Source organism: Astatotilapia calliptera, chromosome 17, assembly GCF_964374335.1.
Source record: "Astatotilapia calliptera chromosome 17, fAstCal68.1, whole genome shotgun sequence".
NCBI lineage: Eukaryota > Metazoa > Chordata > Actinopteri > Cichliformes > Cichlidae > Astatotilapia > Astatotilapia calliptera.
Genome location: NC_137438.1, coordinates 27,023,785 through 27,050,774, shown reverse-complemented (window position 1 = coordinate 27,050,774; position 26,990 = coordinate 27,023,785). Strand labels below are relative to the sequence as shown.

General features: G+C 39.1%; 1 protein-coding gene and 28 non-coding genes across 32 annotated transcripts; all 29 read right to left on the bottom strand.

The window, feature by feature from the left end:
• Window positions 1-83: 83 nt before the first annotated feature.
• On the bottom strand, window positions 84-26,990 carry ttll1 (tubulin tyrosine ligase-like family, member 1). Of its 4 annotated transcripts, none has more exons than XM_080291793.1 (11): window positions 26,392-26,990; window positions 24,955-25,114; window positions 24,691-24,814; window positions 23,408-23,616; window positions 23,141-23,321; window positions 22,739-22,876; window positions 22,468-22,576; window positions 20,669-20,812; window positions 19,264-19,350; window positions 18,277-18,440; window positions 84-2,341 (listed from the first exon to the last, which is right to left on the bottom strand). In XM_080291793.1, the coding sequence occupies exons 3-11, from the start codon at window positions 24,801-24,803 to the stop codon at window positions 2,212-2,214; spliced, it is 1,275 nt and encodes a 424-aa protein (XP_080147919.1). In that variant the 5' UTR covers window positions 24,804-24,814; window positions 24,955-25,114; window positions 26,392-26,990; the 3' UTR covers window positions 84-2,211. The 4 variants fall into 4 exon arrangements, with proteins under 4 accessions (XP_080147919.1, XP_080147920.1, XP_026003177.1 ...); XM_080291794.1 differs by having other exon boundaries at window positions 24,955-25,062; XM_026147392.2 differs by lacking the exon at window positions 26,392-26,990 and having other exon boundaries at window positions 24,955-26,162.
• On the bottom strand, window positions 3,920-4,049 carry trnay-aua (transfer RNA tyrosine (anticodon AUA)). The gene is made up of 2 exons: window positions 4,013-4,049; window positions 3,920-3,954 (listed from the first exon to the last, which is right to left on the bottom strand). It is a non-coding gene; the product is annotated as a tRNA-Tyr (tRNA).
• On the bottom strand, window positions 4,514-4,643 carry trnay-aua (transfer RNA tyrosine (anticodon AUA)). The gene is made up of 2 exons: window positions 4,607-4,643; window positions 4,514-4,548 (listed from the first exon to the last, which is right to left on the bottom strand). It is a non-coding gene; the product is annotated as a tRNA-Tyr (tRNA).
• trnay-aua (transfer RNA tyrosine (anticodon AUA)) lies at window positions 4,809-4,938 on the bottom strand. The gene is made up of 2 exons: window positions 4,902-4,938; window positions 4,809-4,843 (listed from the first exon to the last, which is right to left on the bottom strand). It is a non-coding gene; the product is annotated as a tRNA-Tyr (tRNA).
• trnay-aua (transfer RNA tyrosine (anticodon AUA)) lies at window positions 5,585-5,714 on the bottom strand. The gene is made up of 2 exons: window positions 5,678-5,714; window positions 5,585-5,619 (listed from the first exon to the last, which is right to left on the bottom strand). It is a non-coding gene; the product is annotated as a tRNA-Tyr (tRNA).
• Window positions 6,068-6,197, bottom strand: trnay-aua (transfer RNA tyrosine (anticodon AUA)). Its single transcript has 2 exons — window positions 6,161-6,197; window positions 6,068-6,102 (listed from the first exon to the last, which is right to left on the bottom strand). It is a non-coding gene; the product is annotated as a tRNA-Tyr (tRNA).
• Window positions 6,564-6,693, bottom strand: trnac-aca (transfer RNA cysteine (anticodon ACA)). Its single transcript has 2 exons — window positions 6,657-6,693; window positions 6,564-6,598 (listed from the first exon to the last, which is right to left on the bottom strand). It is a non-coding gene; the product is annotated as a tRNA-Cys (tRNA).
• Window positions 7,840-7,969, bottom strand: trnay-aua (transfer RNA tyrosine (anticodon AUA)). The gene is made up of 2 exons: window positions 7,933-7,969; window positions 7,840-7,874 (listed from the first exon to the last, which is right to left on the bottom strand). It is a non-coding gene; the product is annotated as a tRNA-Tyr (tRNA).
• On the bottom strand, window positions 8,337-8,466 carry trnay-aua (transfer RNA tyrosine (anticodon AUA)). The gene is made up of 2 exons: window positions 8,430-8,466; window positions 8,337-8,371 (listed from the first exon to the last, which is right to left on the bottom strand). It is a non-coding gene; the product is annotated as a tRNA-Tyr (tRNA).
• trnay-aua (transfer RNA tyrosine (anticodon AUA)) lies at window positions 8,632-8,761 on the bottom strand. The gene is made up of 2 exons: window positions 8,725-8,761; window positions 8,632-8,666 (listed from the first exon to the last, which is right to left on the bottom strand). It is a non-coding gene; the product is annotated as a tRNA-Tyr (tRNA).
• trnac-aca (transfer RNA cysteine (anticodon ACA)) lies at window positions 9,128-9,257 on the bottom strand. The gene is made up of 2 exons: window positions 9,221-9,257; window positions 9,128-9,162 (listed from the first exon to the last, which is right to left on the bottom strand). It is a non-coding gene; the product is annotated as a tRNA-Cys (tRNA).
• On the bottom strand, window positions 9,423-9,552 carry trnay-aua (transfer RNA tyrosine (anticodon AUA)). The gene is made up of 2 exons: window positions 9,516-9,552; window positions 9,423-9,457 (listed from the first exon to the last, which is right to left on the bottom strand). It is a non-coding gene; the product is annotated as a tRNA-Tyr (tRNA).
• trnay-aua (transfer RNA tyrosine (anticodon AUA)) lies at window positions 9,906-10,035 on the bottom strand. The gene is made up of 2 exons: window positions 9,999-10,035; window positions 9,906-9,940 (listed from the first exon to the last, which is right to left on the bottom strand). It is a non-coding gene; the product is annotated as a tRNA-Tyr (tRNA).
• trnay-aua (transfer RNA tyrosine (anticodon AUA)) lies at window positions 10,200-10,329 on the bottom strand. The gene is made up of 2 exons: window positions 10,293-10,329; window positions 10,200-10,234 (listed from the first exon to the last, which is right to left on the bottom strand). It is a non-coding gene; the product is annotated as a tRNA-Tyr (tRNA).
• Window positions 10,974-11,103, bottom strand: trnay-aua (transfer RNA tyrosine (anticodon AUA)). Its single transcript has 2 exons — window positions 11,067-11,103; window positions 10,974-11,008 (listed from the first exon to the last, which is right to left on the bottom strand). It is a non-coding gene; the product is annotated as a tRNA-Tyr (tRNA).
• Window positions 11,457-11,586, bottom strand: trnay-aua (transfer RNA tyrosine (anticodon AUA)). Its single transcript has 2 exons — window positions 11,550-11,586; window positions 11,457-11,491 (listed from the first exon to the last, which is right to left on the bottom strand). It is a non-coding gene; the product is annotated as a tRNA-Tyr (tRNA).
• On the bottom strand, window positions 11,953-12,082 carry trnay-aua (transfer RNA tyrosine (anticodon AUA)). The gene is made up of 2 exons: window positions 12,046-12,082; window positions 11,953-11,987 (listed from the first exon to the last, which is right to left on the bottom strand). It is a non-coding gene; the product is annotated as a tRNA-Tyr (tRNA).
• trnac-aca (transfer RNA cysteine (anticodon ACA)) lies at window positions 12,731-12,860 on the bottom strand. The gene is made up of 2 exons: window positions 12,824-12,860; window positions 12,731-12,765 (listed from the first exon to the last, which is right to left on the bottom strand). It is a non-coding gene; the product is annotated as a tRNA-Cys (tRNA).
• trnay-aua (transfer RNA tyrosine (anticodon AUA)) lies at window positions 13,025-13,154 on the bottom strand. The gene is made up of 2 exons: window positions 13,118-13,154; window positions 13,025-13,059 (listed from the first exon to the last, which is right to left on the bottom strand). It is a non-coding gene; the product is annotated as a tRNA-Tyr (tRNA).
• Window positions 13,508-13,637, bottom strand: trnac-aca (transfer RNA cysteine (anticodon ACA)). The gene is made up of 2 exons: window positions 13,601-13,637; window positions 13,508-13,542 (listed from the first exon to the last, which is right to left on the bottom strand). It is a non-coding gene; the product is annotated as a tRNA-Cys (tRNA).
• On the bottom strand, window positions 13,802-13,931 carry trnay-aua (transfer RNA tyrosine (anticodon AUA)). The gene is made up of 2 exons: window positions 13,895-13,931; window positions 13,802-13,836 (listed from the first exon to the last, which is right to left on the bottom strand). It is a non-coding gene; the product is annotated as a tRNA-Tyr (tRNA).
• On the bottom strand, window positions 14,285-14,414 carry trnac-aca (transfer RNA cysteine (anticodon ACA)). Its single transcript has 2 exons — window positions 14,378-14,414; window positions 14,285-14,319 (listed from the first exon to the last, which is right to left on the bottom strand). It is a non-coding gene; the product is annotated as a tRNA-Cys (tRNA).
• On the bottom strand, window positions 14,580-14,709 carry trnay-aua (transfer RNA tyrosine (anticodon AUA)). Its single transcript has 2 exons — window positions 14,673-14,709; window positions 14,580-14,614 (listed from the first exon to the last, which is right to left on the bottom strand). It is a non-coding gene; the product is annotated as a tRNA-Tyr (tRNA).
• trnay-aua (transfer RNA tyrosine (anticodon AUA)) lies at window positions 15,076-15,205 on the bottom strand. The gene is made up of 2 exons: window positions 15,169-15,205; window positions 15,076-15,110 (listed from the first exon to the last, which is right to left on the bottom strand). It is a non-coding gene; the product is annotated as a tRNA-Tyr (tRNA).
• On the bottom strand, window positions 15,866-15,995 carry trnay-aua (transfer RNA tyrosine (anticodon AUA)). The gene is made up of 2 exons: window positions 15,959-15,995; window positions 15,866-15,900 (listed from the first exon to the last, which is right to left on the bottom strand). It is a non-coding gene; the product is annotated as a tRNA-Tyr (tRNA).
• On the bottom strand, window positions 16,349-16,478 carry trnac-aca (transfer RNA cysteine (anticodon ACA)). The gene is made up of 2 exons: window positions 16,442-16,478; window positions 16,349-16,383 (listed from the first exon to the last, which is right to left on the bottom strand). It is a non-coding gene; the product is annotated as a tRNA-Cys (tRNA).
• Window positions 17,126-17,255, bottom strand: trnay-aua (transfer RNA tyrosine (anticodon AUA)). Its single transcript has 2 exons — window positions 17,219-17,255; window positions 17,126-17,160 (listed from the first exon to the last, which is right to left on the bottom strand). It is a non-coding gene; the product is annotated as a tRNA-Tyr (tRNA).
• Window positions 17,422-17,551, bottom strand: trnay-aua (transfer RNA tyrosine (anticodon AUA)). Its single transcript has 2 exons — window positions 17,515-17,551; window positions 17,422-17,456 (listed from the first exon to the last, which is right to left on the bottom strand). It is a non-coding gene; the product is annotated as a tRNA-Tyr (tRNA).
• On the bottom strand, window positions 17,906-18,035 carry trnay-aua (transfer RNA tyrosine (anticodon AUA)). The gene is made up of 2 exons: window positions 17,999-18,035; window positions 17,906-17,940 (listed from the first exon to the last, which is right to left on the bottom strand). It is a non-coding gene; the product is annotated as a tRNA-Tyr (tRNA).

Genomic DNA, 26,990 nt, shown 5'->3' with positions numbered 1-26,990 from the left:
CCATGTTTTTTTTTTTTATTAAAATGAATCAGCAACAGAATGACACAAATTCTCCTCTGAAAATCAGAAAGTACACTGTGGAATCGGAGGAGGCATGTTTTTTTCATCCTCTTACAAATATTTATTCAGATAATGAATCCGTGAGAAAATATTATCAATGAAAGATGATTAAAAAAAATAAACAACCACAGATGGCTTTTCAGAAATAGGAAGTTATAACCGCCTTGTGCTTCCACCAAAATAACACATGTAAAGCCCATTGACTAATTCTGTAACTTGAGCTAAGATATGATTAACAGAGATGTGCAATGGTCACTTTCCAATGAACAATAGATTTCTTTCACACCAGCAGATGACATATGACATGCAAATAAACTGACTGCTCTTATTGTTGAAGGGTCAATACACACAAATTGACAAATTGCAACCATAACTGTTTATCAGCGCATCAACAGTACGATATTTTATTGAAATATAAAAGCAAAAAACATTTAAAGGAGTTTCTGTTCATGTATTGTTCACAAAAGTTTGTAAAGGGGTTAAAGACAAGCAGCCATGGGAACCTAACCTTCCAGTAAATTTGGTTTCTAAATTTAAATTTGGTTCGTAAAAACAGAGTGTTTACTTTGGGGACTTCAGTCAGAAATCACAGGCCACAGCATGTACAGCTTACACCACTTGACAACCTGCTGATAACCAAAAAACAGTACCATGCAGAGACCTGCTTTGCTGCTGTGGCAACAGCAAGAACATATAGGTCTTAGGCTTTTTGAAGGCTTGACCTCTGATTATTCTCTAGATTACACATTTATTTTCAACAAAGACTACAACCCTCCCCCTAACAGTAACCTGACAGCTTTTTATTTAAACAGAATGAATTTAGTAAAGTAAAGAAAGGTGTACTTTTTTACACAGCTTGTTATTTCAAATCATGACTCCGCACAAATAATGCAACTAAAGAAAAGCAGCATTTAATTACACAGAAAACAGCACAAAGGACACTGTGTCAGGACAGAGCTGAATCATACTGTTTCAACCTTGTTTAATCACAATTTGATGGCAGACACTATTCTCTAAACCCTTTCACTGTCTTTTCGTTGCTATTTGGAGAAAATGATCATGGATAATACTCCTGATTGTTGGCTTGAATTAGAAGTGGAAGTAGTAATAAATGCAGAACTTTTGAAAACCTTTTCAAGTTACACCTTCTGTAATTCATTTTAATACATCTTATATCATTTCACAGGCAAAGTCATTAGTGAATTCATGGAAAAAGTAAAAAATTACAGAAAAAATGTTAGCAGCAGCCCAAAACAGAATTAGTAAGGTAAGAGGGAGTTTTGTAACTTTATTTTAAAAGACCAAGATTTATTTCTCAGCTTGTCGCCAATATCATTTAGCCCCAAATCCAGTTATCAGAAAGATGGACGATAACTCTTCATCAGTGTTTCAGTTTTTTAGTAGTTGAAGGAAATGAGCAGGCAATAAGAAAACATCTCAACACATATAATTAGCATTTAAATTTTCAGCAGATGTGACAACGGGTCAGACTCGAAATGAGACATACTTTTTAAAGCACATGTAAAGAAATAAAGTGCAAGAGGAATACAATCATCAAAACCCCGCAAAACATACTGATAATGAACGTACAAAAAATTAATAAAGTCTGTTAACATTTAGTACTGCTAATTCTGCCTATCGACTGCCTTTTAATAAATTAAATCTTTAAATCACTTCTATTTGATAACTTTATACCACTTCATTACCATACAGTGTATGTTCTCATTAGCACCGGTGTGGAAGGTCAAGTTAAAGTGTCAGCAATCCAATGTCATGCATAGTAATCCTTCATGTCCATCTCCGAAGATTTCATCAGCACTTGTCTTAATTGTGGAAACCGCTGCTGTATGTGATATTTGACCTACTTGATTTGACCTTAAACCTGTCAGAGCACTGTCAGTTCCACTTATTTTGTTTTACATTCATATAAACAGTGACAAACACAAGCTTTTCAACCTTCTCAATGTGAGCACATAGCTGATTTTTCTCCACTGAGCAGCAGTGCCATTGCTCCCTGTGCCACAGTCAGTGAAATCTGGACGGAGGGAGTATCTGTCCAATGTGCTAAAAAAAAAAGAAGTCCAAGTGGTTCACCACAGAAGGTCCCTGGAGTGTTGTACAGGAAGTAAATTTTAGGGAAAAATTATCGCTTCACTTCCAGGTGGCGGCAGTAGGGCGAACGCCTGCACTCCCCTTGGTGCCCTTTGACCCAAGTGACTGACCGGAACGGCTCCGCAGGTCACGCTCAGCATTCTCGCTCTGCGCCTGCTCTTCGTCATACCTGATGACACAGAAACAGTGGATGTTCAGTGAATGTGTAAGCAAAGGGATTTCCTGAAACAACACCCCCGTATTGTGCACAACAGCTGTATTTGAAACTCTATGCAGCATCACTCTGATGGCTCAGCTGGAAGAGCAGAGGATTGTAGTGAGTGTTTAAATAAATTCCATAGGTTCAAAACTGGCATAATTACCTTCTTAAGTTTGGTTTATTTGGTCTTATTATGTTTGACAAGCCCAGACACTGATACTGTTTTTTGGTTTTGTTTTGTTTTTTACAGATAACTGCAGAGCAGAAGAAGAGGGCAGAAAGTCAGACACAGGAACAGAATAAAGAAGCTGCTCAGCTTTCAAAATAAAAGACCTTATACGGAGTAAACCTCCACTTCTAAAATGCTCTTGTGAAATTTGTAATGAAAAAAATGGAAGAAATTCAGACATTTAAAGACATAAAGCTGGTATTTTCCACTGGTTCACAGGAATTCATGGGAAGAAATTATTTTGAGTGGGCTTGATGTTGTGGTGTGTCAGGAGTAGTAGTATAGGCTTATTGCAGTAAACCGTGTCTTGACTAGTTAATAATAACAAAAAGGGTTCCTTCAAGCAAGACTTTAACCAGTTGCGTAAAAATTTACAAGTAACCCACTACAGTCCTGCATAATACCAACTGAGCTAACGAAGGCAAACCCTGTGCAATGCCCCACTGAAGTAGTCGCACTAAAACAACATCTTAACATGATTATATGATAAGCACGATTCAGCAAAAAGTTCAGTAGTTAAAAATCACAGTAGTGGAACTGAAAAGAAAATTTCAGGGCTTTGCTAACATTTTCCTTCGAGATGGATTTGAACCAGCAACTAAGGATACAACGCCAGCATAATCTACTACCTAAGATTATGACTTAATAACCATGTTATGGTCCTCTGGTCTACCAACTGAGCTATTGAAGCAAGCCACACACACATAGCTCATTAGGACGACCTATTTTATTCACAAACACTGGTCCATCAAAAGTCACCAACATTCATGATTGACTACAAAATCATGTGTTAATATGTGTGTTAATTATATGTATTAACTACACATAACAAGTAGTTAATGAGTATAAGCTATGGGCTCAATGCTGCATACAGTATGTTGACTAGTTAAGCAGTACCAAACAGATATTCCAGTGGAGTTCTGCTTATGTAATGGGATTCAAGGTGTGCAAATACATTCTGTTAAATAAATATTTAATACCAAAGAGTGAAATATGGAGTTAACATTCATGTAAACATCTATCTAGATATCCATTAGTTAAATCAACAGCCTCCTTTGATGCAGGTTTAAACCAGTGACCTAAAGCTTCCCATGTTAGTCCAGCGCTCTACCAAGAGAGCTATCGAAGGAAGCCAGTCCACAGTGTCCCACTGGAGGAGTTCCACTAGAGCAAAATCTTTACACGAATATATGACAAGCACAATTCTCTAAAAAGGGCAGCAGTTAAAAGGGCTCGATTAGGCAGTAAATGAACTGATCAGTGATCCGAGAAAAAGAGATGGACACTCCTCTAAAGAAAAGAGGATTTCTATCACTTCTCCCTTCAAGCTGGACTTGAACCAGCGACTGAGGATAGCCACGGATACACCGTCAGCCCAATCCACTATCTAAGGATATGACGTTGTATCCATGTTATGGTCCTCTGCTCTACCAGTTGAGCTATCGAAGGAAGACACACACACAGAGTTCATTAGGACGACCTATTTTATCCACAAAGCACTGGTTATCAAAGAGGTCGCCTAGAAAAAAAGTCAGTCTTTTATTACAAGTTCAGAAGATTATACTTAATTATTTATTTATTTACACTATAGTTTTATCTCTCTCTCTCTCTACATATATATATGTACATATACTGGTATTTTCCTATATTTAGAAGTGGTCAGACTGTAATTAACTCATTCACTGCCAGCCATTGGCAGTGAATGAGTTAAACCCATTGACTCATTCACTGCCATTGACGGCTTTATACGTCAATGGCAGTGAATGAATTAATAAACTGAGCACCACACACTATTAAAAGCCTCTGGTTTGAGTCAGATTTGAGCTAAAAACTGAAGTAACAAAGTTACTTAGAAAGTAAAATCCAATGTAGATGGACACTCCTCTATGGAAAAGAGGATTTCACTAACATCTCCCTTCAAGCTGGACTTGAACCAGCGACTAAGGATAGCCACGGATACGCCGTCAGTCCAATTCACTATCTAAGGATATGACGTTGTATCCATGTTATGGTCCTCTGCTCTACCAGCTGAGCTATCAAAGGGAGCTAGCCCACAGTGTCCCACTGGAGTAGTTCCACTAGAGCAAAATCTTTACACGAATATATGACAAAAACAATTCTCTAAAAAGGGCAGCAGTTAAAAGAGCTCTATTAGGCAGTAAATGAACTGATCAGTCATCCGAGAAAAAGAGGATTTCACTAACATCTCCCTTCAAGCTGGACTTGAACCAGCGACTGAGGATAGCCACGGATACGACGTCAGCCCAATTAACTATCTAAGGATATGACGTTGCATCCATGTTATGGTCCTCTGCTCTACCAGCTGAGCTATCGAAGGAAGACACACACAGAGTTCATTAGGACGACCTATTTTATCCACAAAGCACTGGTTATCAAACAGGTGGCTTAGGAAAAAAGTCAGTCTTTTATTACAAGTTCAGAAGATTATACTTAATTATTTATTTATTTACACTATAGTTTTATCTCTCTCTCTCTCTACATATATATATGTACATATACTGGTATTTTCCTATATTTAGAAGTGGTCTGACTTTAATTACTAAACTGAGCACCACACACTATTAAAAGCCTCTGGTTTGAGTCAGATTTGAGCTAAAAACTAAGTAAGAAAGTAAAATCCAATTTAGATGGACACTCATCTATGGAAAAGAGGATTTCACAAACATCTCCCTTCAAGCTGGACTTGAACCAGCGACTAAGGTTAGCCACGGATACGACGTCAGTCCAATCCACTATCTAAGGATATGACGTTGCATCCGTGTTGTGGTCCTCTGCTCTACCAGCTGAGCTATCAAAGGGAGCTAGTCCACAGTGTCCCACTGGAGTAGTTCCACTAGAGCAAAATCTTTACACGAATATATGACAAAAACAATTCTCTAAAAAGGGCAGCAGTTAAAAGAGCTCTATTAGGCAGTAAATGAACTGATCAGTCATCTGAGAAAAAGAGGATTTCACTAACATCTCCCTTCAAGCTGGACTTGAACCAGCGACTGAGGATAGCCACGGATACGTCGTCAACCCAATCCACTATCTAAGGATATGACGTTGCATCCATGTTATGGTCCTCTGCTCTACCAGCTGAGCTATCGAAGGAAGACACACACACAGCTCTTATTAGGACGACCTATTTTATCCACAAAGCACTGGTTATCAAACAGGTGGCTTAGAAAAAAAGTCAGTCTTTTATTACAAGTTCAGAAGATTATACTTAATTATTTATTTATTTACACTATAGTTTTATCTCTCTCTCTCTCTACATATATATATGTACATATACTGGTATTTTCCTATATTTAGAAGTGGTCTGACTTTAATTACTAAACTGAGCACCACACACTATTAAAAGCCTCTGGTTTGAGTCAGATTTGAGCTAAAAACTAAGTAAGAAAGTAAAATCCAATTTAGATGGACACTCCTCTATGGAAAAGAGGATTTCACTAACATATCCCTTCAAGCTGGACTTGAACCAGCGCCTGAGGATAGCCACGGATACATCGTCAACCCAATCCACTATCTAAGGATATGACGTTGTATCCATGTTATGGTCCTCTGCTCTACCAGCTGAGCTATCGAAGGAAGACACACACACAGAGTTCATTAGGACGACCTATTTTATCCACAAAGCACTGGTTATCAAACAGGTCGCTTAGAAAAAAAGTCAGTCTTTTATTACAAGTTCAGAAGATTATACTTAATTATTTATTTATTTACACTATAGTTTTATCTCTCTCTCTCTCTACATATATATATGTACATATACTGGTATTTTCCTATATTTAGAAGTGGTCAGACTGTAATTAATAAGCTGAGCACCACACACTATTAAAAGCCTCTGGTTTGAGTCAGATTTGAGCTGAAAACTGAAGTAACAAAGTTACTTAGAAAGTAAAATCCAATGTAGATGGACACTCCTCTATGGAAAAGAGGATTTCACTAACATCTCCCTTCAAGCTGGACTTGAACCAGCGACTAAGGATAGCCACAGATACGTCGTCAGCCCAATTCACTACCTAAGGATATGACGTTGTATCCGTGTTGTGGTCCTCTGCTCTACCAGCTGAGCTATCAAAGGGAGCTAGCCCACAGTGTCCCACTGGAGTAGTTCCACTAGAGCAAAATCTTTACACGAATATATGACAAAAACTATTCTCTAAAAAGGGCAGCAGTTAAAAGAGCTCTATTAGGCAGTAAATGAACTGATCAGTGATCCGAGAAAAAGAGGATTTCACTAACATCTCGCTTCAAGCTGGACTTGAACCAGCGACTGAGGATAGCCACGGATACGTCGTCAACCCAATCCACTATCTAAGGATATGACGTTGCATCCATGTTATGGTCCTCTGCTCTACCAGCTGAGCTATCGAAGGAAGACACACACACATAGTTCTTATTAGGACGACCTATTTTATCCACAAAGCACTGGCTATCAAACAGGTCGCTTAGAAAAAAAGTCAGTCTTTTATTACAAGTTCAGAAGATTATACTTAATTATTTATTTATTTACACTATAGTTTTATCTCTCTCTCTCTCTACATATATATATGTACATATACTGGTATTTTCCTATATTTAGAAGTGGTCTGACTTTAATTACTAAAGTGAGCACCACACACTATTAAAAGCCTCTGGTTTGAGTCAGATTTGCGCTAAAAACTAAGTAAGAAAGTAAAATCCAATTTAGATGGACACTCCTCTATGGAAAAGAGGATTTCACTAACATCTCGCTTCAAGCTGGACTTGAACCAGCGACTGAGGATAGCCACGGATACGTCGTCAACCCAATCCACTATCTAAGGATATGACGTTGTATCCATGTTATGGTCCTCTGCTCTACCAGCTGAGCTATCGAAGGAAGACACACACACAGCTCTTATTAGGACGACCTATTTTATCCACAAAGCACTGGTTATCAAACAGGTGGCTTAGAAAAAAAGTCAGTCTTTTATTACAAGTTCAGAAGATTATACTTAATTATTTAATTATGTACACTATAGTTTTATCTCTCTCTCTCTCTACATATATATATGTACATATACTGGTATTTTCCTATATTTAGAAGTGGTCTGACTTTAATTACTAAAGTGAGCACCACACACTATTAAAAGCCTCTGGTTTGAGTCAGATTTGAGCTAAAAACTGAAGTAACAAAGTTACTTAGAAAGTAAAATCCAATTTAGATGGACACTCCTCTATGGAAAAGAGGATTTCACTAACATCTCCCTTCAAGCTGGACTTGAACCAGCGACTGAGGATAGCCACAGATACGTCGTCAGCCCAATCCACTATCTAAGGATATGACGTTGTATCCATGTTATGGTCCTCTGCTCTACCAGCTGAGCTATCGAAGGAAGACACACACACAGCTTTTATTAGGACGACCTATTTTATCCACAAAGCACTGGTTATCAAACAGGTGGCTTAGAAAAAAAAGTCAGTCTTTTATTACAAGTTCAGAAGATTATACTTAATTATTTATTTATTTACACTATAGTTTTATCTCTCTCTCTCTCTACATATATATATGTACATATACTGGTATTTTCCTATATTTAGAAGTGGTCAGACTGTAATTAATAAGCTGAGCACCACACACTATTAAAAGCCTCTGGTTTGAGTCAGATTTGAGCTGAAAACCGAAGTAACAAAGTTACTTAGAAAGTAAAATCCAATTTAGATGGACACTCCTCTATGGAAAAGAGGATTTCACTAACATCTCCCTTCAAGCTGGACTTGAACCAGCGACTAAGGATAGCCACGGATACGACGTCAGGCCAATCCACTATCTAAGGATATGACGTTGCATCCATGTTATGGTCCTCTGCTCTACCAGCTGAGCTATCAAAGGGAGCTAGTCCACAGTGTCCCACTGGAGTAGTTCCACTAGAGCAAAATCTTTACACGAATATATGACAAAAACAATTCTCTAAAAGGGGCAGCAGTTAAAAGAGCTCTATTAGGCAGTAAATGAACTGATCAGTCATCCGAGAAAAAGAGGATTTCAATCACATCTCCCTTCAAGCTGGACTTGAACCAGCGACTGAGGATAGCCACGGATACGTCGTCAACCCAATCCACTATCTAAGGATATGACGTTGTATCCATGTTATGGTCCTCTGCTCTACCAGCTGAGCTATCGAAGTAAGACACACACACAGCTCTTATTAGGACGACCTATTTTATCCACAAAGCACTGGCTATCAAACAGGTCGCTTAGAAAAAAAGTCAGTGTTTTATTACAAGTTCAGAAGATTATACTTAATTATTTATTTATTTACACTATAGTTTTATCTCTCTCTCTCTCTACATATATATATGTACATATACTGGTATTTTCCTATATTTAGAAGTGGTCTGACTTTAATTACTAAACTGAGCACCACACAATATTAAAAGCCTCTGGTTTGAGTCAGATTTGAGCTGAAAACTGAAGTAACAAAGTTACTTAGAAAGTAAAATCCAATGTAGATGGACACTCCTCTATGGAAAAGAGGATTTCACTAACATCTCCCTTCAAGCTGGACTTGAACCAGCGACTAAGGATAGCCACGGATACGACGTAAGCCCAATCCACTATCTAAGGATATGACGTTGTATCCATGTTGTGGTCCTCTGCTCTACCAGCTGAGCTATCAAAGGGAGCTAGCCCACAGTGTCCCACTGGAGTAGTTCCACTAGAGCAAAATCTTTACACGAATATATGACAAAAACTATTCTCTAAAAAGGGCAGCAGTTAAAAGAGCTCTATTAGGCAGTAAATGAACTGATCAGTCATCCGAGAAAAAGAGGATTTCAATCACATCTCCCTTCAAGCTGGACTTGAACCAGCGACTGAGGATAGCCACGGATACGTCGTCAACCCAATCCACTATCTAAGGATATGACGTTGCATCCATGTTATGGTCCTCTGCTCTACCAGCTGAGCTATCGAAGGAAGACACACACACAGCTCTTATTAGGACGACCTATTTTATCCACAAAGCACTGGTTATCAAACAGGTGGCTTAGAAAAAAAGTCAGTCTTTTATTACAAGTTCAGAAGATTATACTTAATTATTTATTTATTTACACTATAGTTTTATCTCTCTCTCTCTCTACATATATATATGTACATATACTGGTATTTTCCTATATTTAGAAGTGGTCTGACTTTAATTACTAAACTGAGCACCACACAATATTAAAAGCCTCTGGTTTGAGTCAGATTTGAGCTAAAAACTAAGTAAGAAAGTAAAATCCAACTTAGATGGACACTCCTCTATGGAAAAGAGGATTTCACTAACATCTCCCTTCAAGCTGGACTTGAACCAGCGACTAAGGATAGCCACGGATACGACGTCAGCCCAATCCACTACCTAAGGATATGACGTTGTATCCATGTTATGGTCCTCTGCTCTACCAGCTGAGCTATCAAAGGGAGCTAGTCCACAGTGTCCCACTGGAGTAGTTCCACTAGAGCAAAATCTTTACACGAATATATGACAAAAACTATTCTCTAAAAGGGCAGCAGTTAAAAGAGCTCTATTAGGCAGTAAATGAACTGATCAGTGATCCGAGAAAAAGAGGATTTCACTAACATCTCCCTTCAAGCTGGACTTGAACCAGCGACTGAGGATAGCCACAGATACGCCATCAAGCCAATCCACTATCTAAGGATATGACGTTGTATCCATGTTATGGTCCTCTGCTCTACCAGCTGAGCTATCGAAGGAAGACACACAGAGTTCATTAGGACGACCTATTTTATCCACAAAGCACTGGTTATCAAACAGGTGGCTTAGGAAAAAAGTCAGTCTTTTATTACAAGTTCAGAAGATTATACTTAATTATTTATTTATTTACACTATAGTTTTATCTCTCTCTCTCTCTACATATATATATGTACATATACTGGTATTTTCCTATATTTAGAAGTGGTCTGACTTTAATTACTAAACTGAGCACCACACACTATTAAAAGCCTCTGGTTTGAGTCAGATTTGAGCTAAAAACTAAGTAAGAAAGTAAAATCCAATTTAGATGGACACTCCTCTATGGAAAAGAGGATTTCACTAACATCTCCCTTCAAGCTGGACTTGAACCAGCGACTGAGGATGGCCACGGATACGTCATCAACCCAATCCACTATCTAAGGATATGACGTTGTATCCATGTTGTGGTCCTCTGCTCTACCAGCTGAGCTATGAAAGGGAGCTAGCCCACAGTGTCCCACTGGAGTAGTTCCACTAGAGCAAAATCTTTACACGAATATATGACAAAAACTATTCTCTAAAAAGGGCAGCAGTTAAAAGAGCTCTATTAGGCAGTAAATGAACTGATCAGTCATCCGAGAAAAAGAGGATTTCAATCACATCTCCCTTCAAGCTGGACTTGAACCAGCGACTGAGGATAGCCACGGATACGTCGTCAACCCAATCCACTATCTAAGGATATGACGTTGCATCCACGTTATGGTCCTCTGCTCTACCAGCTGAGCTATCGAAGGAAGACACACACACAGCTCTTATTAGGACGACCAATTTTATCCACAAAGCACTGGTTATCAAACAGGTCGCTTAGAAAAAAAGTCAGTCTTTTATTACAAGTTCAGAAGATTATACTTAATTATTTATTTATTTACACTATAGTTTTATCTCTCTCTCTCTCTACATATATATATGTACATATACTGGTATTTTCCTATATTTAGAAGTGGTCTGACTTTAATTACTAAACTGAGCACCACACACTATTAAAAGCCTCTGGTTTGAGTCAGATTTGAGCTAAAAACTAAGTAAGAAAGTAAAATCCAATTTAGATGGACACTCCTCTATGGAAAAGAGGATTTCACTAACATCTCCCTTCAAGCTGGACTTGAACCAGCGACTGAGGATAGCCACGGATACGTCGTCAACCCAATCCACTATCTAAGGATATGACGTTGCATCCACGTTATGGTCCTCTGCTCTACCAGCTGAGCTATCGAAGGAAGACACACACGCAGCTCTTATTAGGACGACCTATTTTATCCACAAAGCACTGGTTATCAAACAGGTCGCTTAGAAAAAAAGTCAGTCTTTTATTACAAGTTCAGAAGATTATACTTAATTATTTATTTATTTACACTATAGTTTTATCTCTCTCTCTCTCTACATATATATATGTACATATACTGGTATTTTCCTATATTTAGAAGTGGTCTGACTTTAATTACTAAACTGAGCACCACACAATATTAAAAGCCTCTGGTTTGAGTCAGATTTGAGCTGAAAACTGAAGTAACAAAGTTACTTAGAAAGTAAAATCCAATGTAGATGGACACTCCTCTATGGAAAAGAGGATTTCACTAACATCTCCCTTCAAGCTGGACTTGAACCAGCGACTAAGGATAGCCACGGATACGACGTCAGCCCAATTCACTACCTAAGGATATGACATTGTATCCATGTTATGGTCCTCTGCTCTACCAGCTGAGCTATCAAAGGGAGCTACCCCACAGTGTCCCACTGGAGTAGTTCCACTAGAGCAAAATCTTTACACGAATATATGACAAAAACTATTCTCTAAAAGGGGCAGCAGTTAAAAGAGCTCTATTAGGCAGTAAATGAACTGATCAGTCATCCGAGAAAAAGAGGATTTCACTAACATCTCGCTTCAAGCTGGACTTGAACCAGCGACTGAGGATAGCCACGGATACACCGTCAGCCCAATCCACTATCTAAGGATATGACGTTGCATCCATGTTATGGTCCTCTGCTCTACCAGCTGAGCTATCGAAGGGAGACAGACACACAGAGTTCATTAGGACGACCTATTTTATCCACAAAGCACTGGTTATCAAACAGGTGGCTTAGAAAAAAAGTCAGTCTTTTATTACAAGTTCAGAAGATTATACTTAATTATTTATTTATTTACACTATAGTTTTATCTCTCTCTCTCTCTACATATATATATGTACATATACTGGTATTTTCCTATATTTAGAAGTGGTCTGACTTTAATTACTAAACTGAGCACCACACACTATTAAAAGCCTCTGGTTTGAGTCAGATTTGAGCTAAAAACTAAGTAAGAAAGTAAAATCCAATTTAGATGGACACTCCTCTATGGAAAAGAGGATTTCACTAACATCTCCCTTCAAGCTGGACTTGAACCAGCGACTAAGGATAGCCACGGATACGACGGCAGCCCAATCCACTATCTAAGGATATGACGTTGTATCCATGTTGTGGTCCTCTGCTCTACCAGCTGAGCTATCAAAGGGAGCTAGTCCACAGTGTCCCACTGGAGTAGTTCCACTAGAGCAAAATCTTTACACGAATATATGACAAAAACTATTCTCTAAAAGGGCAGCAGTTAAAAGAGCTCTATTAGGCAGTAAATGAACTGATCAGTCATCCGAGAAAAAGAGGATTTCAATCACATCTCCCTTCAAGCTGGACTTGAACCAGCGACTGAGGATAGCCACAGATACACCGTCAGCCCAATCCACTATCTAAGGATATGACGTTGCATCCACGTTATGGTCCTCTGCTCTACCAGCTGAGCTATCGAAGGGAGACAGACACACAGAGTTCATTAGGACGACCTATTTTATCCACAAAGCACTGGTTATCAAACAGGTGGCTTAGAAAAAAAGTCAGTCTTTTATTACAAGTTCAGAAGATTATACTTAATTATTTATTTATTTACACTATAGTTTTATCTCTCTCTCTCTCTACATATATATATGTACATATACTGGTATTTTCCTATATTTAGAAGTGGTCTGACTTTAATTACTAAACTGAGCACCACACACTATTAAAAGCCTCTGGTTTGAGTCAGATTTGAGCTAAAAACTAAGTAAGAAAGTAAAATCCAATTTAGATGGACACTCCTCTATGGAAAAGAGGATTTCACTAACATCTCCCTTCAAGCTGGACTTGAACCAGCGACTAAGGATAGCCACGGATACGACGGCAGCCCAATCCACTATCTAAGGATATGACGTTGTATCCATGTTGTGGTCCTCTGCTCTACCAGCTGAGCTATCAAAGGGAGCTAGCCCACAGTGTCCCACTGGAGTAGTTCCACTAGAGCAAAATCTTTACACGAATATATGACAAAAACTATTCTCTAAAAGGGCAGCAGTTAAAAGAGCTCTATTAGGCAGTAAATGAACTGATCAGTCATCCGAGAAAAAGAGGATTTCAATCACATCTCCCTTCAAGCTGGACTTGAACCAGCGACTGAGGATAGCCACAGATACACCGTCAGCCCAATCCACTATCTAAGGATATGACGTTGCATCCACGTTATGGTCCTCTGCTCTACCAGCTGAGCTATCGAAGGGAGACAGACACACAGAGTTCATTAGGACGACCTATTTTATCCACAAAGCACTGGTTATCAAACAGGTGGCTTAGAAAAAAAGTCAGTCTTTTATTACAAGTTCAGAAGATTATACTTAATTATTTATTTATTTACACTATAGTTTTATCTCTCTCTCTCTCTACATATATATATGTACATATACTGGTATTTTCCTATATTTAGAAGTGGTCTGACTTTAATTACTAAACTGAGCACCACACACTATTAAAAGCCTCTGGTTTGAGTCAGATTTGAGCTAAAAACTAAGTAAGAAAGTAAAATCCAATTTAGATGGACACTCCTCTATGGAAAAGAGGATTTCACTAACATCTCCCTTCAAGCTGGACTTGAACCAGCGACTAAGGATAGCCACGGATACGACGTCAGCCCAATCCACTATCTAAGGATATGACGTTGTATCCATGTTGTGGTCCTCTGCTCTACCAGCTGAGCTATCAAAGGGAGCTAGCCCACAGTGTCCCACTGGAGTAGTTCCACTAGAGCAAAATCTTTACACGAATATATGACAAAAACTATTCTCTAAAAAGGGCAGCAGTTAAAAGAGCTCTATTAGGCAGTAAATGAACTGATCAGTGATCCGAGAAAAAGAGGATTTCAATCACATCTCCCTTCAAGCTGGACTTGAACCAGCGACTGAGGATAGCCACGGATACGTCGTCAACCCAATCCACTATCTAAGGATATGACGTTGCATCCATGTTATGGTCCTCTGCTCTACCAGCTGAGCTATCGAAGGAAGACACACACACAGCTCTTATTAGGACGACCTATTTTATCCACAAAGCACTGGTTATCAAACAGGTCGCTTAGAAAAAAAGTCAGTCTTTTATTACAAGTTCAGAAGATTATACTTAATTATTTAATTATTTACACTATAGTTTTATCTCTCTCTCTCTCTACATATATATATGTACATATACTGGTATTTTCCTATATTTAGAAGTGGTCAGACTGTAATTAATAAGCTGAGCACCACACACTATTAAAAGCCTCTGGTTTGAGTCAGATTTGAGCTGAAAACTGAAGTAACAAAGTTACTTAGAAAGTAAAATCCAATGTAGATGGACACTCCTCTATGGAAAAGAGGATTTCACTAACATCTCCCTTCAAGCTGGACTTGAACCAGCGACTGAGGATAGCCACAGATACACCGTCAGCCCAATCCACTATCTAAGGATATGACATTGCATCCATGTTATGGTCCTCTGCTCTACCAGCTGAGCTATCGAAGGAAGACACACACACAGCTCTTATTAGGACGACCTATTTTATCCACAAAGCACTGGTTATCAAACAGGTCGCTTAGAAAAAAAGTCAGTCTTTTATTACAAGTTCAGAAGATTATACTTAATTATTTATTTCTGTACACTATAGTTTTATCTCTCTCTCTCTCTACATATATATATGTACATATACTGGTATTTTCCTATATTTAGAAGTGGTCTGACTTTAATTACTAAACTGAGCACCACACACTATTAAAAGCCTCTGGTTTGAGTCAGATTTGAGCTAAAAACTGAAGTAACAAAGTTACTTAGAAAGTAAAATCCAATGTAGATGGACACTCCTCTATGGAAAAGAGGATTTCACTAACATCTCCCTTCAAGCTGGACTTGAACCAGCGACTAAGGATAGCCACGGATACGACGTCAGCCCAATTCACTACCTAAGGATATGACGTTGTATCCGTGTTGTGGTCCTCTGCTCTACCAGCTGAGGTATCAAAGGGAGCTAGCCCACAGTGTCCCACTGGAGTAGTTCCACTAGAGCAAAATCTTTACATGAATATATGACAAAAACTATTCTCTAAAAGGGCAGCAGTTAAAAGAGCTCTATTAGGCAGTAAATGAACTGATCAGTCATCCGAGAAAAAGAGGATTTCACTAACATCTCCCTTCAAGCTGGACTTGAACCAGCGACTGAGGATAGCCACAGATACACCGTCAGCCCAATCCACTATCTAAGGATATGACGTTGCATCCACGTTATGGTCCTCTGCTCTACCAGCTGAGCTATCGAAGGGAGACAGACACACAGAGTTCATTAGGACGACCTATTTTATCCACAAAGCACTGGTTATCAAACAGGTGGCTTAGAAAAAAAGTCAGTCTTTTATTACAAGTTCAGAAGATTATACTTAATTATTTATTTATTTACACTATAGTTTTATCTCTCTCTCTCTCTACATATATATATGTACATATACTGGTATTTTCCTATATTTAGAAGTGGTCTGACTTTAATTACTAAACTGAGCACCACACACTATTAAAAGCCTCTGGTTTGAGTCAGATTTGAGCTAAAAACTAAGTAAGAAAGTAAAATCCAATTTAGATGGACACTCCTCTATGGAAAAGAGGATTTCACTAACATCTCCCTTCAAGCTGGACTTGAACCAGCGACTAAGGATAGCCACGGATACGACGGCAGCCCAATCCACTATCTAAGGATATGACGTTGTATCCATGTTGTGGTCCTCTGCTCTACCAGCTGAGCTATCAAAGGGAGCTAGCCCACAGTGTCCCACTGGAGTAGTTCCACTAGAGCAAAATCTTTACACGAATATATGACAAAAACTATTCTCTAAAAGGGCAGCAGTTAAAAGAGCTCTATTAGGCAGTAAATGAACTGATCAGTCATCCGAGAAAAAGAGGATTTCACTAACATCTCGCTTCAAGCTGGACTTGAACCAGCGACTGAGGATAGCCACAGATACACCGTCAGCCCAATCCACTATCTAAGGATATGACATTGCATCCATGTTATGGTCCTCTGCTCTACCAGCTGAGCTATCGAAGGAAGACACACACACAGAGTTCATTAGGACGACCTATTTTATCCACAAAGCACTGGTTATCAAACAGGTGGCTTAGAAAAAAAGTCAGTCTTTTATTACAAGTTCAGAAGATTATACTTAATTATTTATTTATTTACACTATAGTTTTATCTCTCTCTCTCTCTACATATATATATGTACATATACTGGTATTTTCCTATATTTAGAAGTGGTCTGACTTTAATTACTAAACTGAGCACCACACACTATTAAAAGCCTCTGGTTTGAGTCAGATTTGAGCTAAAAACTAAGTAAGAAAGTAAAATCCAATTTAGATGGACACTCCTCTATGGAAAAGAGGATTTCACTAACATCTCCCTTCAAGCTGGACTTGAACCAGCGACTGAGGATAGCCACGGATACGACGTCAGCCCAATCCACTATCTAAGGATATGACATTGTATCCATGTTATGGTCCTCTGCTCTACCAGCTGAGCTATCAAAGGGAGCTAGTCCACAGTGTCCCACTGGAGTAGTTCCACTAGAGCAAAATCTTTACACGAATATATGACAAAAACAATTCTCTAAAAAAGGGCAGCAGTTAAAAGAGCTCTATTAGGCAGTAAATGAACTGATCAGTCATCCGAGAAAAAGAGGATTTCAATCACATCTCCCTTCAAGCTGGACTTGAACCAGCGACTGAGGATAGCCACAGATACACCGTCAGCCCAATCCACTATCTAAGGATATGACGTTGCATCCATGTTATGGTCCTCTGCTCTACCAGCTGAGCTATCGAAGGAAGACTCACACACAGCTCTTATTAGGACGACCTATTTTATCCACAAAGCACTGGTTATCAAACAGGTCGCCTAGGAAAAAAAGTCAGTCTTTTATTACAAGTTCAGAAGATTATACTTAATTATTTATTTATTTACACTATAGTTTTATCTCTCTCTCTCTCTACATATATATATGTACATATACTGGTATTTTCCTATATTTAGAAGTGGTCTGACTTTAATTACTAAACTGAGCACCACACAATATTAAAAGCCTCTGGTTTGAGTCAGATTTGAGCTAAAAACTAAGTAAGATAGTAAAATCCAATGTAGATGGACACTCCTCTATGGAAAAGAGGATTTCACTAACATCTCCCTTCAAGCTGGACTTGAACCAGCGACTGAGGATAGCCACGGATACACTGTCAACCCAATCCACTATCTAAGGATATGACGTTGCATCCATGTTATGGTCCTCTGCTCTACCAGCTGAGCTATCGAAGGAAGACAGCAACAATCCTTTCATGACTGATGATATCTGTATCTGTATAGCCTGAACAAAAAGTAGTTTGAAGGCCAGATATTCTGTACAGACAAACCATACCCAGTGGCCATTAGTCTACATCCCTGCTGTCTTTCTTTGACACATTTCTATACACTTTGTGAATGTGGAGCTTAAAAATAAAATTAGTTCTCATACAATTTTGGTCTTTAAGGCCTGAATATGATTGACATGTTCACTCACAGGATTTGATAGTTGCCCAGGGCCTCTCTAGGCGGACTCCGATTCCAGCGGCAGTCTGGAATATCCCCATTGGGTGTTACGATGTTGAGGGTGTCATTGATGAGGTTGTACTTAAGGATGCGGTCATTGGCTGTGCTGGATGTCAACGAGGGAGAGGCGTTGACCTGAGGATCACACCAAGAAAACCACATTTATATTTAAAGGGGGGGTTGCACCATGCGCAAATGGATCTGCTTTTGCAGCAAATAGGCAGTGCTTAATAATACCCCAGGGATCCAAACAGGTAGGAGCAGATTGTTTTAATCTCTTCCTGTCTTTACAGAGAAGCTTTTATCAGGAAGTGTAGCTGCTACATTAGAACATTAGATACACTGTGGAAGATTTACATGAGTGCAGAGAACGAGATGGAGCAGTTACTCTATCATCAATGTGAAAGGCAGCAACACAAAGACCTACTTTAGCTCCTCGTAGCGTAACAGAGGAAGCTGCAAGATTAATGAACAACAGAGCGTGGTCTTGAGTAGGTTTGTGGCACAAGTTGCTCACTGAGGAGCCTTTATGCCCTTCAACCAACTTGTTTTTGCCCAAAATAGAGCAGAATGGTGTCTGTGAACAGAAATAGCTCAGACCTAGCCTCAAAACCTAGCAACACATTGTACAGCTGTCAAAATATGAAAGTCTCATACCGTAACAACAAAAGAATGTATTGCATGGCAATTCTCAGTTCCCTCTCCTTTGAGCAGTGCTTGTCAGCAGCATTGCATGAGTTAAAAGCAGACCTTCAGCACACATTTGAATACACATCTAAGCATACCTCAAGGGCATTCAAATTTACTCGACAATCTAAGGAAAGGAACATGGTGTTACTGTGCAACCCCGATAAGTAATCAAGGACTCAAATATGCCAAAAAAAAAAAAGAAAAGAAAGAAAAATAAGTAAAGAAAAACACTTTTTTAAATTGTTAATTCCTTTTTTAAACTTCTTACCTCAATAAGCCATGGCTTCAACTTGTCATCAATAATGATGTCATACCCGTAACACTCGAAACAGTGCTTGTCATTGTTCATCACAGGCTGTGAGACAGAAAAGCAGAGAGTGATTTAGCACGAGGGATCTTCTCAAGAGTGATTCTTTTATGTGGAAACTTATTGATGCAGCACTGAGCGATTCATCAACGAAGGATGTTAAAAAATAATCAGTCATAACTATAGGCACACAAAGTGGCCCGGGTATGGAGGCTTTACAGGAAGCAAGTCCAATCACTTAGCAGAAAGAGGAAGTGTGCATTAGGCTGATTGTGCAGTTGTTCTAAAAACAAAAAAGCCATCACCACAACCAGGTGGCTTTGCAACAGTGTGTTTCAAAATGTTTGAGCTTAAGCAGTTACAAATCAGACATTAACTTTTACACAGGGTGAACGCTGTGGCTTGAAAACAGCTTCTGTCAGATGTTTAAATTAGGAACTGTTAGCTAACCACATCTAAGGGTGATGATAAGCTGCGTGAGAACTGTAACCCTCCAAGTTGCCAAAAAGTTACTGCAGAGCGAAATTAAAGAACTAAATTTATATGCATCATAATCTTATAATATACACTGGCAAAAATGCACAGACAATATGTTTACTTTAGCAGCACTCTCCACAATTAACTGTTACTTCATGTGAAAACTGTAATAAGAAAAAAAAAACCCATTAAACTTCCTGGTGTTGCCTGAAAACTGAAAAAGGATCTGCAGAATATATGGTGGTAGGTAACAATACATTCACAGGCCATTTTATTAGGTCCAGCTGTTCGGATTTTTGTGTTAACTCAAATCAGCAACTCAATGCATTTAGGCATTAACACAGGGTCAAGATGACCTGCTGAAGTCCAAACTGAGCATTAGCATGAGGAAGTGCCTTTGAACATGGCATGGTTGTTGGTTTGATCTGCAAGAACAGTTCCCTTTCAGTCGATTCACTCGGTACAACACATAAGAATGGGATATCACGCCCTCGCGTGTCCTGGCTGAAGAAACCTTTAATCACGCCTGTAAGGCAGATGACGTGTGATGACACGCGCACGGCCCCGCCTGCACATATAGCCGCTGTCATCACAGTCATCCCTCAGTTCAAGTGCCTTTGAACATGGCATGGTTGTTGGTTTGATCTGCAAGAACAGTTTGTTGCTAGAATGTCAATATGAAGCAAGATTTGTCAAGCTGTTTCCAACAGTTTGACAAATCTATGCCACAAAGAATTAAGGAAGTTCTCAAGGCAAAAGGGGGCCCAACCTGACCTTATCAAGGTTTACCTAATAGAGTCACCTATGAGCGAAACATCATATGGATTAGGAACACACCTTCTTAATATATTATTAAAAAAAACAAACAACTAACATCACATCAACTTACAGCTACAGCCTTCAGTGACTGCACCACGATCCAGTGGATCTGGTCAAACAACCTGTTTGTCACCTCCTTTCCTCTGGTGCTCTCTAAGTACAAACGGAGGTTACTGACCGTCCACTTCCCTCCATGGACATGGTTGTAGTCATCCTGCATCAAAGGTAAAGAGTCTAAGTAGAAATTAATCATGATTGCATCAATTTATTTTACAAAATACGCACATATCACTTTTTAGACTTGAAAATGCTCAGTGAGTGTCTCAATAAATAAGAAGTTATACATATAAATATATAGTTATTCAGCACAGTAAAAGATGTTAACAGATCAGAGACTATTAGTAGGTGCCTCATTCCCTCTTCCCTTCTTCTTATGAGTCAGAATCCAGCCACCCTTCTGAGGCAGGATTAGAAGTCAGAATACAACCATCGTGCCACTGAGGGCTAGGGGCAGACAAAGTCTGGAGCTGCACAAAAGTCACGGGTGTTATGTTTTTGCGTTAAGTTATGCAAAATGTTTCTTATCTTGAGTATCAGGAACTTGCTCAGCAACAGGAAGCTGCTGTCACAAACCCGGACTAACCAAGGTTCTTGGTCAATCAGAGAATCAGTCAAAGCAAAGTATTTACGACAAGTGTACAACTGACACTGTTTATGCTGCAAGTGCTAATGGTCACTCAACTATTAACTCTGTTTATGACATAAAGGTTGGACACAGAAATACAGAAAGTGAAGGTTGATCTTGATGATTGTGGTAACTTGAGTTACAAATTACCACATTACAAGAGTCACAAATATCTGTAACCAGGGACTATTTCATAAAGTTATGTTAAATCATTCTCGATTAGATGATTCCATTGGGTTTTCTCACTCAGTTTTGGCAAGAGAACAGTTTCAACTATTCTGTGTAAACAGGAAGTTTATTTAAAGCAGAGGTGTCAAACATAAGGCCCGGGGGCCTGAACCAGCTCCCACAAACTCCAATTCGGCCCACTGGACAGCTTTGGAAAATATGAAGTAGGGCATAAATGTTGTTTTATTTTCATGAGTTTTACTGCTTTTCCTAGTTTTATGGTCTTTTATGGTCAATTATTCTACACTAAAGTAATTGAGATAAACAATTAAATGACAGAAAAGTTCTTGTTTCACTATAGAAAGTCCTGTTTTTTATGATAGATCCACAGTAAGAAAAGAAAATTCTGTGAATTAACATTAACATTGTTTCATAATTACAGGATAGTATGAGCAGTGAGCTACCAGAACTTTTTCTGAAACTTTGACATGTATATCTTACAATTTAGGCTCTAAGAAGTGTGCTGACATTTACTACAGCAACATTTCTTATCTTGTAGAAAAACTGAGATGTCCTGCTGAAATTGCACATCTTTTTCTTAAAGAGTTTCCTGAGTTTAAAGAGGCCTGTGCTGAATCCCTCCAACAGAATGTGATACAGCAGTAACTGTTTGAGCTCCAGCTCCCAGAAAGCTAAAAGTGGCCTGACTCTGTGCCATGTTAGGGACTGCCTGTAATGTGGTGAGGCAGGTGCATAGATGTGCTATATGTGCAGAATTCAGACTATTCTCAACAATGGGCAAGCTACCAATTTTCCAAGTAGTGACATTTCCTGAAAGTGTTGAAACATTGCATTTTCAAACAGAAACCCTGTGTTATAAACCGTGACTGTGGATTTGGATAAAATGTGAACATTTACAAGTCAATGAGGATCTAGCAAGAGATGGAGAAACAGAAAGTCCCCTGTTGCTAACACAAAAGCTTTATACTACTTCCTGTGAACCCCACCAGACCTACCCCATGTTTTTGGATGGCCACGTTAGTGAGGTGCACAAACATGTTGTCCAGTTCGCTGGTGCTGGGTGTGTACTTCACTGTGCAGAACCGGCAGAAGCCCAGCTTGTACCTGAAAGTCGAACGCCAGAGAGAGAGAGCATTAAACAACAGTTTTTTGTGTGCACGTTTGAGAATAACCACTAACAAAACAGGAAAAAATCCTCTTAACATCTCCTATATACTGATGTTTTTGACATGATCAAAAAACCCATCAACAGTATCACAGGCTTACATGTAGCATTTCAGGGGTCGATATGTGGTCACCAGGACATAAAGACGCAGGTCAAACTTCTTCCCCCCTATCAGCAGAGGGTTGTCAATGTACAGAGAGATGACATAAGCTTCCTTGCCACTAGATGCTGCTACAAACCTGGGGCAAAGACACAGCCAGGCATCAGCACACGACAGCCTGTGACCAAACAATTTTAGATTTACCAGGAAAGAAATTGTCTATAAAACAGATTTAGCATGTGTTCAAATCCAGAAAGAACTTTTGTAGCTTCCTTAGATGAGACTATCTGACAAAACAAGAGGGGAACAGTTATATAGAGGCTTTTTGTAATGGGAAATTTAGAGATATGCTAATTTCTCACAATATTTCTTGCTGCTTCTGTCTGGTCACACGATAACTCACGTTGAGGTGCGGCTGTCTCTCGACCACTTTTTAATCTGGGACAGCTTGTTAATGAGGAAGATGCCTTTCCCCTGGGCCTTCCCGCAGGGCTTCATTATCCAGGTGCTGGATGGATTCTTACGAAACTCCTCCACAAAGAGGTTATAATCAGCAGGAAGCATGAACGTCACCGGGACGAAATCTGCACAAAGAGAAAAAGCAGTTTCATTGAAGAAAACAGCGTGCCTCTTTGAGTTTTGTGAGGCAAAATAGGAGCAAGTCATGTACCCAGATAAATGTATTTTCCATTCTCGTCTTTCTCCGCTAACGGACTGCTTTCTTTCTCCAGCTCCTTGCGATAGCGTTTGATGTTCTTGATCATCAGGTCCTTCCTAGTCAGCTCATAATGATTGGGGAAGTGGTTAACCATCTGGTCATCTGACAGGCGGTAACCAGTGTCCACGCTGAACACATTCCTGATGGTCTGGATGCTCATCCTGCATGTGGGTACAAATAACCCGCTCAAAATACACTTGGTACATTGAGTATCACACTAATAAATATATTAATTGATATTTTCACGATAAATATGCATCTGATTTGCCAACCTAGATCCTAAATTTCAGTTTTTCAGTCTTACAAAAAGAACTGTATAGCTGAGGATCCATGTTATTTAATTAAACAAATCATATACTGTCCTAAGTGTCCATAACCATCTAATTTATAAGAAGGCAACATCTTCTTCAGCACCCATAAAGATGATCCATTTCTTCCACTTTTAGACCTTCAGACCTTAGCAAGAACGTCATCCTTTCCATCATAAAGATTTCCCTTCCTTTAAGACTCAGAGGATCAGGTTTATACCAGTTCTTTGTGACAGCTTTATAAAAACAGTTACATATCCTCTTAATCATCTCACAGTCCTTCAGATTCTTCTTTTAACCTCAGAGACACATGTACCAGTCTCATTACACTGGCTCTCTGGAGATATGAGGGCAGATTTTAAAATCTCACCATTAACTTTATTATATGGTAATAGTTGATGCAGGTGAGGAGGTCCAGGGTGACACTATGACCTCTTGTCTGGTTATGCGTCTGACTTCTTAGTAGCCCATGAGCCTACATGTCAAATAATCCTCCCAACCTTTGGAACGATCTCCCTGAAGAAAACTGATCTCTCACCTCTTAAATGTCTTCTGGGAGCAGACAGTTATCAAAGAGCCTTTCCTGATTTTTTTCTTACTGACCCCCTGCTATTTCTTATATTTTATTCTCTTTATTTGTAAGATTACCATAACTATACTTTTTATTAACCCTACATAACCCTACCCTAACCCTACATAACAATATCTGTTGTAAACCAGTTAAAGCACGCCCTTGCTTAAATCTAAACACGCTATTGAGGTCAAGATTAATCATATGAATACTTTATAAGTATGATTTTTAATGCAGGACCTTTACTTGTAATTGCATCATATAAGCGGGAAGAACTTATGTGCCTGTGTATGTGCCAATTGAATGTATTTATCCAAGCTGGACAGGTGCAGGTGTGCTGTAGATATAAAACCTACCAGTAGAAATTCCAGTCGTCGTTTTCTGTAACTTGAATCCATTCCCTTTTCTCAAAGTTGTTGATAAGCACTGATTTCTCAATATCTGTCACCCACTTAACCTTACCGGACATGGTGCCTCCCACTAGGGTGGAGTACAAAAAAAACAACAACAGGTAAACACATAGAAAAGCACCACAGACAGACAGGACCAATGCATAGACATATATTTGAAAAATGTCATTCTTTTACAAGAAACTAAAGCATTTTGCACCAGTGAACTACCTGAAAGTCAATGCCAGGAAAACAGCCAGTCATCAGCATGAGCTAGCCGGGCTGGCTCTGTTAGCAAGCTGCTGAATCCTCCCCGGGCTGCTGATGCTGCCGCAGAGGCTGGGCGGACATCATCCGGTCAGTGATGCAATACCCACAAACTGTCCCTGAGCTAAACTCACAGCGAAACACACCATCAGCAGAAGCAGCTAGCGACTGAAAGCTACCTCCATGCTAGCTGTTTTAATCGCCAACAAGCTGCTTTTTAATTATCCCGGCGACGTGAAGCTGGACAGAGACGAAAACGCCCAGCACAGTCAAACTCCTCTTCACAATAAAAGTCTTTGTTATGTAAATGTAATTGCATGTACACAGATTAGTAACTACGTTAAAAAAATTTTAGCGACACGTTTAAAGAAGGAAAGGTCTCAAAACCACTAAAGGACGTCGTTACGGGCTTGGTCGTTCCGGAAGAATTACCTAGCAACCGAGGACGCAGTGATGTCATTGTGTGGCGTGCTACAAGAAAGCACCAGGAGAGGTCAGTGTTGGACTGTGGGTGGCAACAATGCATCGCGTCCTTCCAGAAAAATGAAACATCAGTTATTTACTACCTTGTATGTATTCGTGAATAGTAGCATTAGTTTGTTTCTTCATTCAAGATAATAAGGTCCGAGTTAACAGACAAGCACCGCATCGTGGTCATTGTAAAACAATGTCCCTAAAGCCACTTCATTAGGTACACTTTGCTAGTACAGAGTTGGCCACTTATCAATTTCAGAGCTTCTTTATGACATAAATTCAGTAAGGTATTGGAAACTTTCCTGATATAGTAGCATCATTGCCTAACGATGTGTCGGTTGCATAACCCAAAGGTGCACTACCGGCTTGAAATCATGTGACTGTGGAGGTCAGTTTGAGATTATTATTATTATTAGTTTTGGTGACATGGTGCATTATCCTGCTGGAAGCAACCATGAGAAGATGGGTACACTTCGGTCATAAAGGGATGGACATGGTCAGCAAAAGTAAACAGGTAGGTTGTGGTTTTAAATGATAATCAGTTAGGGCCCCAAAGCGTGCCAAGAAAACATCCCCAACAACATTACACCACAGCAGCCTGAAGCTTTGATACAAAGCATATTGACTGATTACACCCAATTCAAATTCCATATGAAGTTGATCTGCGTCATGAAATTCACACAGGTTTCATTTGTAATAATCAAATACGAACAATTTTTTATTCACATATAAATACTCTCCTAACGATGATATACTTTAACACATATTCATTTAGCAATACCCGTTTTTAAATGCTACGTGTTCAATGCGTTTCAGGTTTTATGTACAAAAAGATGACAAAAAGGTATGCTAATACTAATATTTTTGTAACAACATTAGTTATAGTAATACTGTTAAAAATTATAGTAATATTGGTATTTGACTTACCTACTAGGCAGCTAGCTGTTACAGGATTGTGAGATGAGTTTTGTCCAGCAGGATGTAATGTCATTAAATGGCTCATATGGAATATAAGCATAAAAGACAACCATTTTGATGTGTTTGACTCAATTACATGTCCGATTTAAAAATTCAGGACTTCAAAACTGCTGATATTCATTCAGCTATCAGCTGCTTACTTGTTTTCAGCAAAAAGTGGAATCAGTAGCTCCGTTCATAGATTATAAATCTTTTTCTACGAATCACCACAAACCCATCACCACCCCATTTCAGAGATGATAAAGTTGCATATAACAGACCTAACTTTATGCCAATAATACACAGCTTTTGCCTGTTTGCCTGTGGCTCACCAGACAGGCAACACAGGCATGCTCTTACTCTAACGTATGAGAAAGTGTAGGTTTAGTAATATGCAACCTGCTACACGGTTGCGAAAAAAAAGAAAACACATGAAACTGTATGACTAATAACATCACAAATGTAGATAGAATTAGTGTAACAATAGCATTAAATTAATTTATAACTAATTAAAATAATTTAATTTGTTTTAAAACGAAAGAAAATGGATTATGGCTGGAATGTGGATT

Coding starts and splice junctions, on each gene's coding strand:
- ttll1 (XM_080291793.1), bottom strand. CDS start 24,803: ATGTCCGGTAAGGTTAAGTGGGTGACAGATATTGAGAAATCAGTGCTT. Junction 23,322..23,407: donor TGGAAAATACATTTATCTGG/GTACATGACTTG, acceptor CTCTTTGTGCAG/ATTTCGTCCCGGTGACGTTC. Junction 2,342..18,276: donor CTGGGCAACTATCAAATCCT/GTGAGTGAACAT, acceptor CTGTGTCATCAG/GTATGACGAAGAGCAGGCGC.